This window comes from Sturnira hondurensis, unplaced genomic scaffold, assembly GCF_014824575.4.
Source record: "Sturnira hondurensis isolate 20B ecotype Veracruz unplaced genomic scaffold, ASM1482457v3 Scaffold0016462, whole genome shotgun sequence".
NCBI classification, from domain to species: Eukaryota; Metazoa; Chordata; class Mammalia; order Chiroptera; family Phyllostomidae; genus Sturnira; species Sturnira hondurensis.
In genome coordinates this window covers 8,958,157-8,972,620 of record NW_028089093.1, presented here as the reverse complement: position 1 = coordinate 8,972,620, position 14,464 = coordinate 8,958,157, and the positions used below count along the sequence as shown (strand labels likewise).

At 35.4% G+C, this 14,464-nt stretch overlaps 1 protein-coding gene across 1 annotated transcript in view; it reads right to left on the bottom strand.

Moving 5' to 3' along the window:
* The window catches only part of PCLO (piccolo presynaptic cytomatrix protein), a 371,031-nt gene that overhangs the window by 83,380 nt on the left and 273,187 nt on the right, over positions 1 to 14,464 (bottom strand). The window contains exons 11-14 of the mRNA XM_037066144.1: positions 11,527 to 11,635; positions 10,905 to 10,972; positions 9,194 to 9,408; positions 1,804 to 1,854 (exon numbers count right to left, since the gene is read on the bottom strand). Of these exons, the coding sequence (XP_036922039.1) occupies positions 1,804 to 1,854; positions 9,194 to 9,408; positions 10,905 to 10,972; positions 11,527 to 11,635 (443 nt within the window). The remainder of the gene's footprint in view (positions 1 to 1,803; positions 1,855 to 9,193; positions 9,409 to 10,904; positions 10,973 to 11,526; positions 11,636 to 14,464) is intronic.

Genomic DNA, 14,464 nt, shown 5'->3' with positions numbered 1-14,464 from the left:
AACAAAATAAGGTCGTTGTTATACATAAATTAAAGAAAAATGGAAAGTATCCCAAGAGTTAAGAAAGAATGTCATTAGTGGAAATTTCCACTATAGAATTAAACATTACTGTCCAAGGGAAAGGGAAATAACATAAGAACAAACAACAAACAAACAAACAAACAAACAAAAAACCCACAGCAAATACTGGTCCATGGGCAAGGAGTTAAAAAATGGGGGTGAGAAAGATAATTTTAATCAGAAAAGCTAGCTTTCTTTTTCTTTGCTTGTTTGTGAAATGAAGGATCAGAGTAAGGCTTTTTAGAAGTGGGAAACTAAAGTGCGTCAGCAAGATCAGGAGTCCATACATATTCAGGCTCCATCCTTCCAGAATCTTCTTAGAAAGGTGCCCACCTTCAGCACTTTTTCTCTATGTCCACCGTCAGACTCCACTTTCACTTTAATCAGTGTGTGCAGAGATAATCACTTGATTGATTACTTTGGGTGTCCACCCCTTTATAATATTTCCTGTACACCACTGCTGTATGACTTTTTCAGTACATACTCCTTAGTCCTTTCAATTAGTCTCCTTCTTATGCCAGAATGTTTATTGGTCACCCTATTATGTGGAGGCTAACTCCCCCTCAGCTATGTTCAAGATTCTTTAAAATTTTTTAAATTTATTTTAGTGAGACAGATAGTAAGGGGGGGGGGAGAAAGAGAGAGAAACATCAATTTTTTGTTCCACTTATTTATGCATTCACTGGTTGCTTCTTGTATGCGCCCGGACCTGAGATTGCAACCACAACCTTGGCATAGAGCAGGACAACACTCTAACCAACTGAACTACCTGGCCAGGGCCAAGGTTCTTTTTAATTTAGTCTTAACTTATCTCTACAGGGACATCTCAGGGCAGCAAGCTAACCTCTTCATTTCATTACTTAGGCAGTGGAACCTTCCCTTGAGCCATTTTTTTTCTTCTAGGAACTCCTCTTTCTCTCTGCTTATCCTCAAATTAATTCAAATATCTTGTTATCCTTTGTGAAGTCTTTCATGAAAATTTCCTCTAGAAGGTAAAATTGGAGACACATCTAAGACTTACTGTTCTCATTCCCTTTATTGAAACTTACTATCTTCAAAGTTATTATTTTATATTGTGTAAATTCTTCCTATGTGACATTATTTATCTACCCCAAATTACCTCCGGGTTCCATCTGAAACACAGTTTATCTAATATTTTTTACTATGACCCACAGTAGCAAATATATGTTACAATATATTACACAAATATAGAAACACATATGTAGACCTGAAAAATAGTGATTTATACTACTTTTCTTCTGTTTTCCTGGTCGAAATCCACTAAACTGACCTCATAAATTAAAAATTGCTTATGATCTCCAGTAAGAAACATGGCTTTGCAGGACTTTTTTAACATTTATTTCACAATTGTTAATCAGGAGAAGAACCGAGGATAGCATGAGACTCAGGAAACTCTTGAAGAGGGAGCTACAAATTTCCAGGAAAATCTCATGTTTGAAACACATTCAGTGAGTATAAAATACCTGAGGCACAAAATGTGTTAATACTGCTAAGGTACCAGGCAGAATTCAAAATATAGAATTCCACTGGTATAATTAGGTTTCACAAAACATATTTATATTAAAATACACTTCTATGAAATCGCACTTTTCCTTTATTGATCACTATGTGTTATAAAACATAAAAGGTCCTCACAGTGTTTACAACTCCAATAGGCCAGAGGGGAAAAACAACTAAAGAAGATGGCATAATGATGATTCAAAAGTAAAAAAACTTTCATACCTGAATTTCCCCTGTAATTGGATGAGAGACAACCTTTGTTGCATCAGTAGGCTGTAACATTAAAAACATACATTATAATAATGGATAAACCCTTCACAGAATTTACCATTTTGGCTTCTTTCTGAAATTAATTTCTATTTGCTCAGAGCACACTGCCTGGAAAATGTATTTCACCCATTTGTCTGCTTCAGATTATGCTGCCTGTTTATACTTCTCAATACATATTTAATTTTATAGGTACATAAATCTACTTTTTATTCTGTTAAGCCTGTTTTGAAGCTATAATTTTATACCTGCAGTAATATACTTTCAATTACTGAAGGAAATAAACACTTTGGGTTTAAAGTATTCCATTTAAGTATTTACAGGCTTTAAAGATCTAGAAAGGAACATAAAAAGATGCTGTTTTTCTATCACAACAGCCTAGGAGACAGAAATCAGGAAAGTCCATCCTTTACTCCTCTGGGGGAGGCGGGGGGGGGGGGGGGGGGGGGGGGGGGGGAGGGAAGGGCAGCCCCTCCCTCTTCCCAGGCAATCACCTTCTACTATCTCACCCTCGATTATAATTACATCCCATTCCACTTATGTTCTCATTTCTTTAATACACCCCTTATGTTAGCAAAACCTTAAAAACAAGAATGTGATTTGGTAAACTGATTCACACTGCTGACTAAATGAGTGATGGCTGAGTTGTTACATTTTAATGGAATATTTGTAGTAAAGGAGAAATGATGCCTTGACCCCAGGTCTAATAGAATTTCAGGCAATGTGGCACAGGATCGGGAGATATTTACTGAAATGGAGGCCAGCTTAGCACAAATAAGGCCCTACGGGCACATATATTGGTCTTGTTTTTATGATTAACTAGAAAAGGAAAGATCCTTGAACATGTTCTGCCACCTTTTTCCTTCAGATTTTTTAGATCTGAGAAACAAGAGCTACCAAAAGGAGACAGCAATATTCCAGGCCTTATTCAGTGAAATAGAGAAAAAAGCTAATGTAATCACTGGCAATGTTATGGGGTATGTTTTAAATTTTCTATGCCATATATCTTTTATCAGTTCAGCTAGGTTATAAAAGAATGGTCATTTATTAACACTAAAACTATGCTTGGGCTACAAGGAATGAAATATTAGTTTTTTAACAATTATGTTTAATACTGTTTTCTACTATTTAAATTTTAAGGAAAGAAAACTAAATCTAGAAAAAGGACCACACAAGTTCCTTTGGGTGGAAGCTATTTACATCTCAATTAAAGAAGGGGAGTTTTCTAAATCCAGATATTCTTGCATCTTAACGAGGAAAGTTTGGGAATAGCTGAGATAAAGAGTCAAAAGTAAGACAAAAGAAAAAGCAAAGGGTGATTGTTGGTAACCTATTTTGAGTTTTTTTTAACAGTCCTACTATTTGAAGAGATCACGCAAACCTAACTAGACTTACACAGAGAATAAACATATACACCATTTTTAGTTCTCCGGGGGTATGGCCGGGAACTCATAAGGACACAGACGGGTATTTTAAAACAGAGAAGGAAAAGACAGCATCTGTTGGACACCAGGCCAGCTACCAGCTGCAGGTAGTTACAGGTCAGGATCAGAGCCAACTGCGTTTTATTCAATGAAGCCGTATTTTGGTGAGGCTGGTTTTTGATGATTGCGGTGATAAAAACTGTACTGAACAAAAATAAGCAAGATCAGCCTGGAACAGGAAATGACAGTATTAGTGTCCAATCTGATTCCATAGTTTGAATAGCTGTGCAGTGCCTATCAGGCGCACACATCCCACTGATGTGTAATTTTAGTTATTAACAGTGAAATGAATACTTTCATTTGAATATATATTTTTTTACTCTATGTGTGTGTTATTTTTTCTAATGGTTACTAAGATGTTAGGACACAAATACTGATTAAATTATTTGGACCTCACCACTTAATGAATTAATCTATTTTAGGTATTTTGGGGGCATATGAGCACCATGGAAAAATTACAGGGAATGTTAAGGCTGCCATGATCAGCCAAATTTGGGAATCCAAAGATGTGTGTCATAAGAACATTTAGAAGTAATAAACATGTTAGTTGAATTATTTACTTAGACCCTGACTTGAAATTATTCAGACTTTAAAGATAAAATAAAGTTTGGTTGGAATATCAGAGACAAAACAGCTTGAGGCAGCAAAATAAACATTTTAAAGACAAAAATTTATATTACATTAAACTAGTTCAAGCAAAATAATTAGAAAGTCTTACATACATTGCTTATGTAAATCTAACATGTATTTACTAATTTAAATCCAAATTTTACTTACATTTATTCAGAAACAATCATATAAATTACTGTACTATTAACAGACTACTAATTACTTATGAATAATCATTTAAAATTTTTAATAGATGGTCCTAAATGTCTAAGTGTACAATTATGTTAAGTGTAATTTACAGGTCTTGGTTTTAATAAATTTCATTCTATTAATATGCTGTAATTTAATTAATTTAATATTTAGTCTCATACTTAATGAAAACACAAAAAAGTGAAAACTATAATTCTCTGTGCTATCAAAAGTACATATAATATTTGGGAATATTATATTACCTCACTCAGGGATATGTAAACTTCAGAGTATCATTTAATATTTATATAATTTCCCAATATAAATTTTTTAACACTGTAGGATTTAGAGAACAAATAAAAGTATCACCTTTTAAGCTTTCTACATGTTAATGGCTAAAGAAATACCATTAAATTATTTATTCATTCAGCAAAAATGTTTTGAGAAACCCTATACAAGCTAAACTGAATGATAAATGCCAGAAATAAAACATGAATAAGTAACAGTTCCTTTCTTCAAGAGTGTTAGTGTATGATGACTTCAATTAAGGCTATACATATATGTTTAAAAATAATTAGATTTGATTATTGTTATTATTACCAGTAAAGGTAAGTAATCTCTATACTAACACTGTTCAGTACTAATGTGAGCTACATAGGTAATTTTACATATTCTAGTAGTCACATTTAATGTACAAATGAGCTGGTAAAATCAATTTCTAATGATACATTTTATTTAACCCCAGTTATTCTACCATGAAATCAATATAAAGTTGTAATAAGATATAATACATTCTTTTTTAATACTATGTCATCAAAACCTGGCTTGTAATTCACATCTCAATATTGCAAATCTCAGTGAGGAGGAGACACATTTCAAGTGCTCATGTGGCTAGCAGACATGGTTATAAACGGTATAGCTCTATAACTTTTTGCTTTAGCAAAAATACTGTAAAAACTACATAAGAACAATTCTTGGCATGGAGAAAAATCACCACATATCATTAAAACCCATCAATATCATTTCCTTGATGTTTGTTCTCCAATACCCGCTTTCATTTTCTAATCACTGTCCTGAAAGTTAACATATTACAAGAAATCAAGTTTTGTATCCCCATATTATTACACAAGTGCTGTTGATGTTTTAATTGACAATATTTATTTACTTTGTTACTATTCTAGGCAAGCCACCCTATTATGGGCTTAGGAGGCTATGGAGAAAACAGGAAATGGTTCTTGGTTATTAAGGAGCTCACAGGCCAGTTGGGAGAGTAATATAAGGAAATAAGTAACTAGGATCAAGATACAAATTGTCTTAAGTGGTGCATAAAGCATGTGATACTCCGGAAGGAGGAAATAAGTAATGAATGATTAACTAACGACTTGAGAGAAGGATGAAAACATGGAAAGATTTCATGAAGAAAGGCTTCCTGTTATTTTCTTTCCTTCCTTCCTCCCTCCCTCCCTTCCTTCCTTTCTTTCTCCCCACCCCTACCTCTTTCTTTTTTTTTTTTTTTTTTTTGTTTAAAGCTTATCTCTGGCTCTTCATTTCCTGCCTACTGTAGTGTAAAGGTGGACATGGAGTATAATGTCCTCCAATTTGCCCCATCTGGACTTCTCCTTTATTTCCTCCCCCTGTATCTTTGGCACACCTAATGCCTCCCGCATGCAATTTTCCATTTTGAGAGTTTTTTCATGGTGCAACTTCGCTTGGCCTCTTTTTCACCTTTACCAGATTGAACCATTAGCTAATAAGCACCAGCTTTCCTAACTCCACTCTTCTAAGTGCTTTCTTTATACCTCTAATGACTCCCAACATTATACCTTCACTGGGTTTGTTTACATGTCACCCTTCATCTGGAGTTAAATGGGTGCTTCTCAGATTTCAAGGGGATTCACACTCACTTGGAGAACTTACTGAAACCCAGGATGCTTTGTGCCTTCCCGAGTTCCTGATTTAGAAGGCCTAGGGTGGGTTCAAGAATTGCATTCTTTTTTTTTTTTTAAAGATTTATTTATTTATCTTTAGAGGGGAAGGGAAGGAGAGAGGGAGAGAAATGTCAATGTATGCTTGCTTCTCGTGAGTCCCGTGCTGGGAACTGGCCTGCAACCCAGGCATGTGCCCTGACTGGGAATCGAACCGCGATCGTGTGGTTCGCAGGCCCGTGCTCAATCCACTGAGCTACACCAGCCAGGGCTCAAGAATTGCATTCTTAACAATTTCCTAGATGATGCTGGTGCTGGCGGGCTGGGAGCACACTACTAGACCACTGGTCTACACAATGCACAGGGACAGGATTTTATCCATGTTTGTATTTTGGGTATTGAGTATAACTCCTGACACTGAGGTGGTATTCAAAAATATCTGTGGAAAGTAGGCATGAGTTGCAATCCTTAATAAATAGGAGCAAGGCTATTGTAAAGATCTTTCTATATTATGATAATCTCCCAAGGAAAACCATGTGACCAGGCCCTGTTAGAATGAGCAGGGTAGGGTCCTAGAGAGAGGTGGGGCCACCATTCCAGGAGGCAGGGATACCTTCTACACAGGACATGATCCAATCAGATCACTGTGTCACAGGTTAGATGGTTAGAGGATAGTTTAGGAGGAAGAAAGAGAGACTGGTGAGTGGAATTACCCTCAGTGAATGAAATAATTAGTACTGGTACACAAAAATAATGCTTTGCTAAAGGATATCAGTAAGTTCAAAGAAAACAGAGAGTTAGTAGAGTCTCATTAGAACACAAAAATTCATGGGATTAGAATTCAGGAACTGATTAGAAAACGTGAATGAAGAGAAACTAAGAGGCAATGGTGCTCTTGATTTTTTTTTTTACCTAATTTTGTGAGAGGACGGTGATGTTAATTGTTGAAATAAAAATATCAGGGTGATAGACTTACAGTGTTGGGGACCACCCTGCCTGGTTTCAGGAGCTGAAACCCCCCATGGCTAAGGCTATGGACCTTCAGACTATAAGCCACAAAGGAGACAAAGCTTATCTCCCTGGCAGGGGAGCTGCCTCTGCTCCTTTTACTTCATCCACAACTGGCCCCCAGTGCTTGATCAGATAGCCAATGATGGGTAAGATTCCCCAGGGGGGGAATCACCTAAGATAGGCATGATCACGTGGAGGCCTCAGGAAAGGACTTGGGGGGCTATGGAGAAAGGGGGGGATGGACCCTCACCCCTCGGCTTTGATGAAGCCCAAGTTCCCATGTCCTCTGAGAGAAGTGCTTCCTGGCTCTAATCCACTTAAGCCTAAAAACCTATGATTGGGAAGACTGTGCAGCCCTTCTACCAGCAAGAGCAGGGTCTGGGTGATCTGGCAAGAGAAAAAATTCCTAACAATCCTACGAAATCTGCTTTGCTAAGAATGCTTTTAGTTAAATGATAAAGGCCCAAGCAGAAAGTGAGTTTATGTTGCCAAAGTTCTGTAGCCTTTTAGCTGCCAGACCCTGACTTAGGAGAAGCCCTAATGGTTCTTTATATACTATCTACTGTTTACTGCCTGACAATGATTAATAAGGAGTTCAGTTGTACCTGAACTCTTGTGCAAAAACCCAATACAAGGCTGTCTAAACAAGGGTCAGCATGCTCTCTCTCTCTCTCCTTAAGAGAGAGTTGCCCGGCTGCTCTAAGCCATTCTCCCCTTGAGAGAGTAGCTGTGCTGGCCCTTTTCCTCCACAGGACTCGGTAGTCCGTGTGAATTTGTCTCATGTCTCATCCAAGATGCCGCAGGCACTGCTGGTCAGTGCATGCATCATCATTACAGAACTATAATGTGCTTAGGACACATGGACAAAGCTAAAGGTATGTAGGATCAAGGGTGGGAGGTGGGGCTGGCTGGGGTCGGGGGGAGTGGTAGGGAGAAAATGGAAACAACTGTACTTGAACAACAGTAAAAAAGAAAAAAAATTAAAAAGAAAACTTTGTTAGCAGAGTTTTCCCTATCTTTAGGTTCTCTTCATGAAGATACCAAGAAAGAAATTTTCTGCTATGTGGAGCTACTGAGAAAAGAAATACCAGTCTGTAAATCTAGAGATAGGCAGCCTCCATGAGGCAATCCTCCAACATTATCACATAATTGCATTTTATAAAGTACAGTTGTATTAAAATTTATTTTGAAATTAAGTCAAACTATCCCTGAATGAAGTCTTGTTATATTTGGTTTGAAAGAAGTAACTTTATGTACAATGATTAAAATCATCCTACCTTTCTTGCCGGCTTCTGAATAAAAGACATTTTTGGTGACACCTGCTGTATTTTTATACTTAGTAAAACAAATTTTTATTCTGAAGTCAAGTCAGTTTAATCAAGAATGACTTGTCTCTCTGATATATACCACCACATAAAGAAAAACTTTAAGCATGTTTAATCAAAGAAAAACTTTTCCAATGTATTTATTGACCATAAGGAGAGTTTCTTTATTACAATCAAATTTGAGGGGAAAATTATAAATCACCTACATTTCCTTCTGCTTTTATAAGGTTAAACAATTAATTCTATGTTTTTTAATTCTCCAGCAACTTTGAAATAATAGTGTTAGAAACATTTGTTTCAAATAAAGATTTGCATCAAGAAAAAATTTATTAGTATGGAATTAGGGGTAAAATTCAAAATGGCAGTGCTACCTTACTCTTTTTCCTTGTTTGTCATTATTCTAAATTCTCTTTATCTGTATCTTTTTTAAGTTACAAAATCTAATGTAATGCACATCTTGTTTTTCTAAAAAGATGTAAAACTAATATTTGATATACAAAAAGGCTGAGATTTATGCAATAGGAAGAATAAAACATAATAAGAAAATGAGAAGCATCAGACATATTTTTCAAATTCCTTATAATAACTTCCAAAATACTTTAAGTAAGGTAGAGATACGTCATCTTGTTACATTGGGAATCAGTTACATACTCAGAAACGGAAAACCTTTTTTTTCAGTACAGAATTGGGCAATGGGAAGAAACAAGAGCACCTTGGAAAGTGATATTACATTTCCTGTCTCCTATTCTGAATAAGGCACAAGGAAGTAAGGAGCTCAGTGGTCACGTGGCACATGTCTCACCTTGCTGCTGCTGTGCTTCTTTTTGCTCACCGAGGGTGACCCTGGCTGCCCAGGGCTGGGGACAGAACTGGATCCTGCTGATGTAGGACCCGAATGCACGTGAGATCCTTTTTCAACGACAGAGGACAGAACCAGTGGCGACTGCTGCAGCGAAACCTTCTGGAGCTCTGCCGCCAACTGCTTAGGATCCACTCCTGGGGATTTTGCTTTATCCACTACAACGAAACAAAAAAGCTTTACACATTCCTCAACTTCATAGGCACTTAAAACCATGGAACTTATCTGAGCTCCACATGACAAAGTCAGAATATTATACACCAAAATAAATATTAAAAAATAAACATAATATACCTTTATGTGTCTGATTCTAAAGAAGTCTAGAAGACTAAGGGAAAAGTAAAGTAATTCTGAGTTACAGAGGGAAATTGAGGTTTCTTCTACAGCTTCAGAAAAATGCTTTTAACTTTTTACTTAGAAAATTGTATGAAGATAAACTATTCTATTTTATTCCCTGGGATTTAATTTGTATGATTAGCTATGTTTCTCCAAATCTTACATACATCTTCCTCTAATGGGGGGATTTCAGAGTAATATGTGCACTTACAGATGTATGAAAGATTCTACAGGCCTCGGTCTGTTCTGTCTAGTGTAGAAGCCCAGGCTCTTCGCATGCTGACTGTATAGCACAGGAAGCAGTCAAGACGTATTTGTTCAACAACAGAATAGGTGGGATCTCCAATCTTATTCGACTACATGTTGATTTTCATTTATTAGAAAAAGGCAATCAAAAGATTCAGGAATAGGTGTTCCAAAACCCAGTTACAGTAAAAAAGATCAAGTATTATCTAAAATTTAAATAAGACCAAAAATAAATGACTCCTTAAACGTTACTTTGATGGGATGAATTAAATATGAATTCACATAGCAAGAATTTCATATAGCCCTGGCTGGTGTAGCTCAGTGGATTGAGCGTGGGCCTGCGAACCAGTCTATTGCGGTTCGATTCCCAGTCAGGGCACATGCCTGGGTTGCAGGCCAGTTTCCGGCAGGGGCCAGTTCTCTGCAGGGGATGCACGAGAAGCAACCATACATTGATGTTTCCTTCCTCTCTCCTTCCCTTCCCCTCTAAAGATAAATAAATAAAATATTAAAAAAAAAGAATTTCATATAAATTTCTTTAATGGGTCTAACATGCAAATGTGTTCCCCCAAAATGCTAAAAACGTAGCTGTAATGCTTCTGATTTTGTTTACAATTATACAAACACATAAACATCTATTAGCCTATAACTTTATTTTGCCTGTATCTACGTTTATGTCTGTATCTTTATCTACAGCTGCATGCGCCCCTGTAATTGCAGATGGTTCTTAACTCACAATGGTTTGACTTAACAACTTTTCAACTTTACAATAGCACAAAAGTGATACATATAATAAGTGACATGGGATAGTCAACAATTAATTTATGATAAAATAGACTTTGCTTCAGATGATTTTGCCCAAGTGCAGGCTAATATAAGTGTTCTGAGCACATTTATGGTAGGCTTGTCTGGACTATGATGTTTGGTAAGTTAGGTGTATTAAATGCATTTTTTACTTAATGATATTTTCAGCTTATGATGGGTTTATTGGGGTGTAACCCCATTGGAAGTAGGGAAGCATTTGTACTTCTACATTTTTACTCACAATTGAAAGCAGATTTCTTTCACCTACCAGATTTTGGTGGTTCATGAAGTTCTAGATGCTGGGGATTTTCAGAATCTGAGAGCATACTGAGGTCCCTAAAAATTAAAACAAAAAATTTAAAAAAGAAATTGAGGAAGCCTTGACAAAGGCCCTTTCCCCAAAATACCCTGAATATTTTTTTCAGTAGGTAAATGAGAAGTGGTTAATGATATAAAGCAATTGCAAAGCATGCTCACCCTTCTAACCAAATACATTTTTGCAATGCTGTTAAAAGTCAGCTGATAAAAATGATTATTTAAGGTGAAATCTTTATGGATTAAATGTAAGTTTATTTTGAAATATTATACACATCTATGAAATCTAAATGGGTTTAACTTTTCATTTAAATGAAGCATGTTTCAATAAAAAACATGAAAGGAGAAAGCTGTTAACATCAGAGACAAAATTAGCTGAATTCTTTCTATACTTTAGACTTTGATTCTGAACACAAGAAATCTAAAAAAAAAAAAACCCACAAAAACTTGTATTCACTTTATTTTCTAATTACAGAAAATCTTGCTAACTGGCAAAGGTTCCACCTTAACAATTTTAAATTAAAAGAGCCATGAATAGCCAAAAAATGGAAACAAAAAGATGGGGAAAAACTCACAGTCTTACACATATTTCTGCTTCCCCACTTTGCTGACTAATGATACTCTGTACTTCTTCATACGTTTTGGAAGTTAAAGGAACTCCATTCCATTCCAATACTTGCATCCCTAAAAAGACAAATTCAAGTGCAACATGAAAAATGTGTGCTGTTTCTAGTTTGGGTCAGCAGGGCATAGAAGACATCGTTTTATATTAACAAACCAACTCAGCACACATTTCATTCAGAGAACATTATTTCAAGGTTCTCCAGAACATGACTACTAAAACCACCTGTAGCTTTATTTCAACTTACCTGAACACATAAAATGCATTTAATACAACATGCAAAATGTTGCTTTTGAAAATGTATTAATCATCAAACACATGCATTTTGTTCACACTGCTATAAAAAACATTATTTAATATATATTGCTTAGACCAATTTTGTGTTGGATAAAAAATAATTACAACCACCAATATACTTTTTTTCACGGGAACAAGCAACTAGAAGAATGCAAACTTCTGTATTCTATTGTGGGATGGGACTTGTAGAAGAAAATCATTAGGATTTTGTTGTGGAGCTTGACTTGAGAAACTGTTATACGTTCAGCTAAGACAAATCAATTTCTATGTTTCATCTTTTCTTCACTCCATGCAATACACTCCTGAGTAGAAGCAGCAGAAATACTACAGAGAACATAGCTCCATGGATGTGTGTGTGGTCTGTGCAGTAGTATATATACCAGGCCTCGTGCTTAGAAGGTTCTATGCTTGGTTTAGTGCTTCACTTTTGCCATCTTGAAATTCTTAATGATGTGTGAATAAAGAGCTCTACAATTTTATTTTGCACTGTGTCTTGTATGTTAGTCACGGGACTAGTTACAGGGCTTTTCATGTTTCCTTTCTATCTAAAAAGGTAATTTTCATATAAAAAAGTAGTAATGTTTAATATTTCAACATTTTGTTTTGTTTCTTTGGTCTATTTTGTATGATCTGTCAAAATATGTAGGGACAAATACTTGGTACAAATCAGCTGGTCCTAATAATGGGGCTTTGTGAGGGGAATATAATAAATTAGATAAAACCATCCAAAATTATTGTGTCCAAATATTTGTGAATGCTACTAGCCTTACCTTAGAAAAATATATGTATGCCATACTAGGCTATGATTAAATGAAAATATACTTGTTGAAAAACTACGTTTTCAATGAGCTTCACAGATATCTGTGTGAAATTACCTACTGCTCAACACTGGTATCAACGGACAATTCTAAACATGCATGATTGAGTCTTTAAACGTTTTAGTGATTTAATATACATTGAAAAGCATATTACCAGTTGCAAGCAAGTATGGGAAATGTTTGTACTGTAGTGAAATGACAAAAGAAGTCCATGAAAATGCCTACGATAACACAAACAGGAACGACTTTCCCATAACTTACTCCAACGAAATTTTCTCCTCAGATGGGCCTTAGGTTTACTTCAACAGTCCCAGGCTGTTGTACGTGTAAAATGAGAAAATTACATAAAAGACAGTGGTGATACCACTAAAGAAAAATTTAGTACTGAAAGAGGAAAAAAACACACTGAAACACACACTTTTTTCTTTTAGTCAGGGGGAAGAGTATATTTACAAACAGATGATTTTGAATAAAAACAAATTAATGGTGTTATAATCCAGAAATTGCATGGTTCGTTTTCTGCAGGAGCATATTCTATGAAAAAAAATATAGCTGTATAATCTTCATGCTACTTCTGTTGGATTTACCTGTTTGTTTTTCACATCTCAAAATAATGGGGCAAGTTTACAAAACATAATTATCCACTGAAATAAAAAATGCTTCCAGTTATAGAAAGGAAAACTACTTAGAAATATTAATAATACCGCTAAACAAAATATAGAGAAAACCAGCATCATGCCTAGGTAATTACCTGAGATCAGGCGCTACAGCATCTGCTCTGTCCCATGATACACCTGCTAACCTTCTCCGCCACTCAGTTTCCCACCAGAGGTGGCGCAGTACTGGAGTTCAAAAGATTGTCCAGTTCTCTTACCCTTTTATTCTTGGTTGCAATAGTGAGTATCAGACACTACAGGGACTGGGACTACTCAGACACAGTCACTTAGCAACACCCCCTGTGCACCCTGCCTCTCCAACTTCCTACAAATCCCATGAGAACCACACTAAGATACCAAAGTGAATATTCAAATAACTCCTGATTAATTCATTAGGTGGTTTTGATAGTTGTGAAAATTACTTTGAAACTCTGAAGACAGTATTTTTGAAAAATATGTTAATTTAAAAATTCTATAAACTATTTTAAAATGCATGCAAAAATTGGTTGAAGATGATTGTATTGCATGGAAGGACACTAAAATAGTATTTTACCATTTAATTGATTTGAATGTAAGCATATTCAAATTTCAGGTAACTCTTTACTCTGACTTTAAGAAATAATTCCTGTGTATTATTAGGAAATAATAATACACACAAATGATCATATCTACTATTTAGCATTAGGAGCAAATATTTACATTTTTATATTTAAATTATATATCAACGTGTATGTTTACCAATTGTTCAAGTTTGAGAATGTACAGATGACTCAATTATTATATCCACAGAAAGTGCCTATTCTACTTATTTCTATTAGAAAAACTAAGAAAACCTAAATTTTTGCTGAATGTGCAACAGTGATGACAGGACGTGGCACTCAAAATCTTATACTTAATAGGCTATCAAAATTTAAAATTATAATCAGGTAATATTTGAATTTAAAAACCCAATCAACAGAATAAAATATACTCAATGTGTTTTTATAACTTCTGAAATTACTTAATTTTAATATTCCTCAAACTGGCACAAGCTATTCTTATCTTTATAATATAAAATTTCATCTATGCCATTTTTTGTACTTAATATTTACCATTACTTCAAAAACACCTATACATTAAA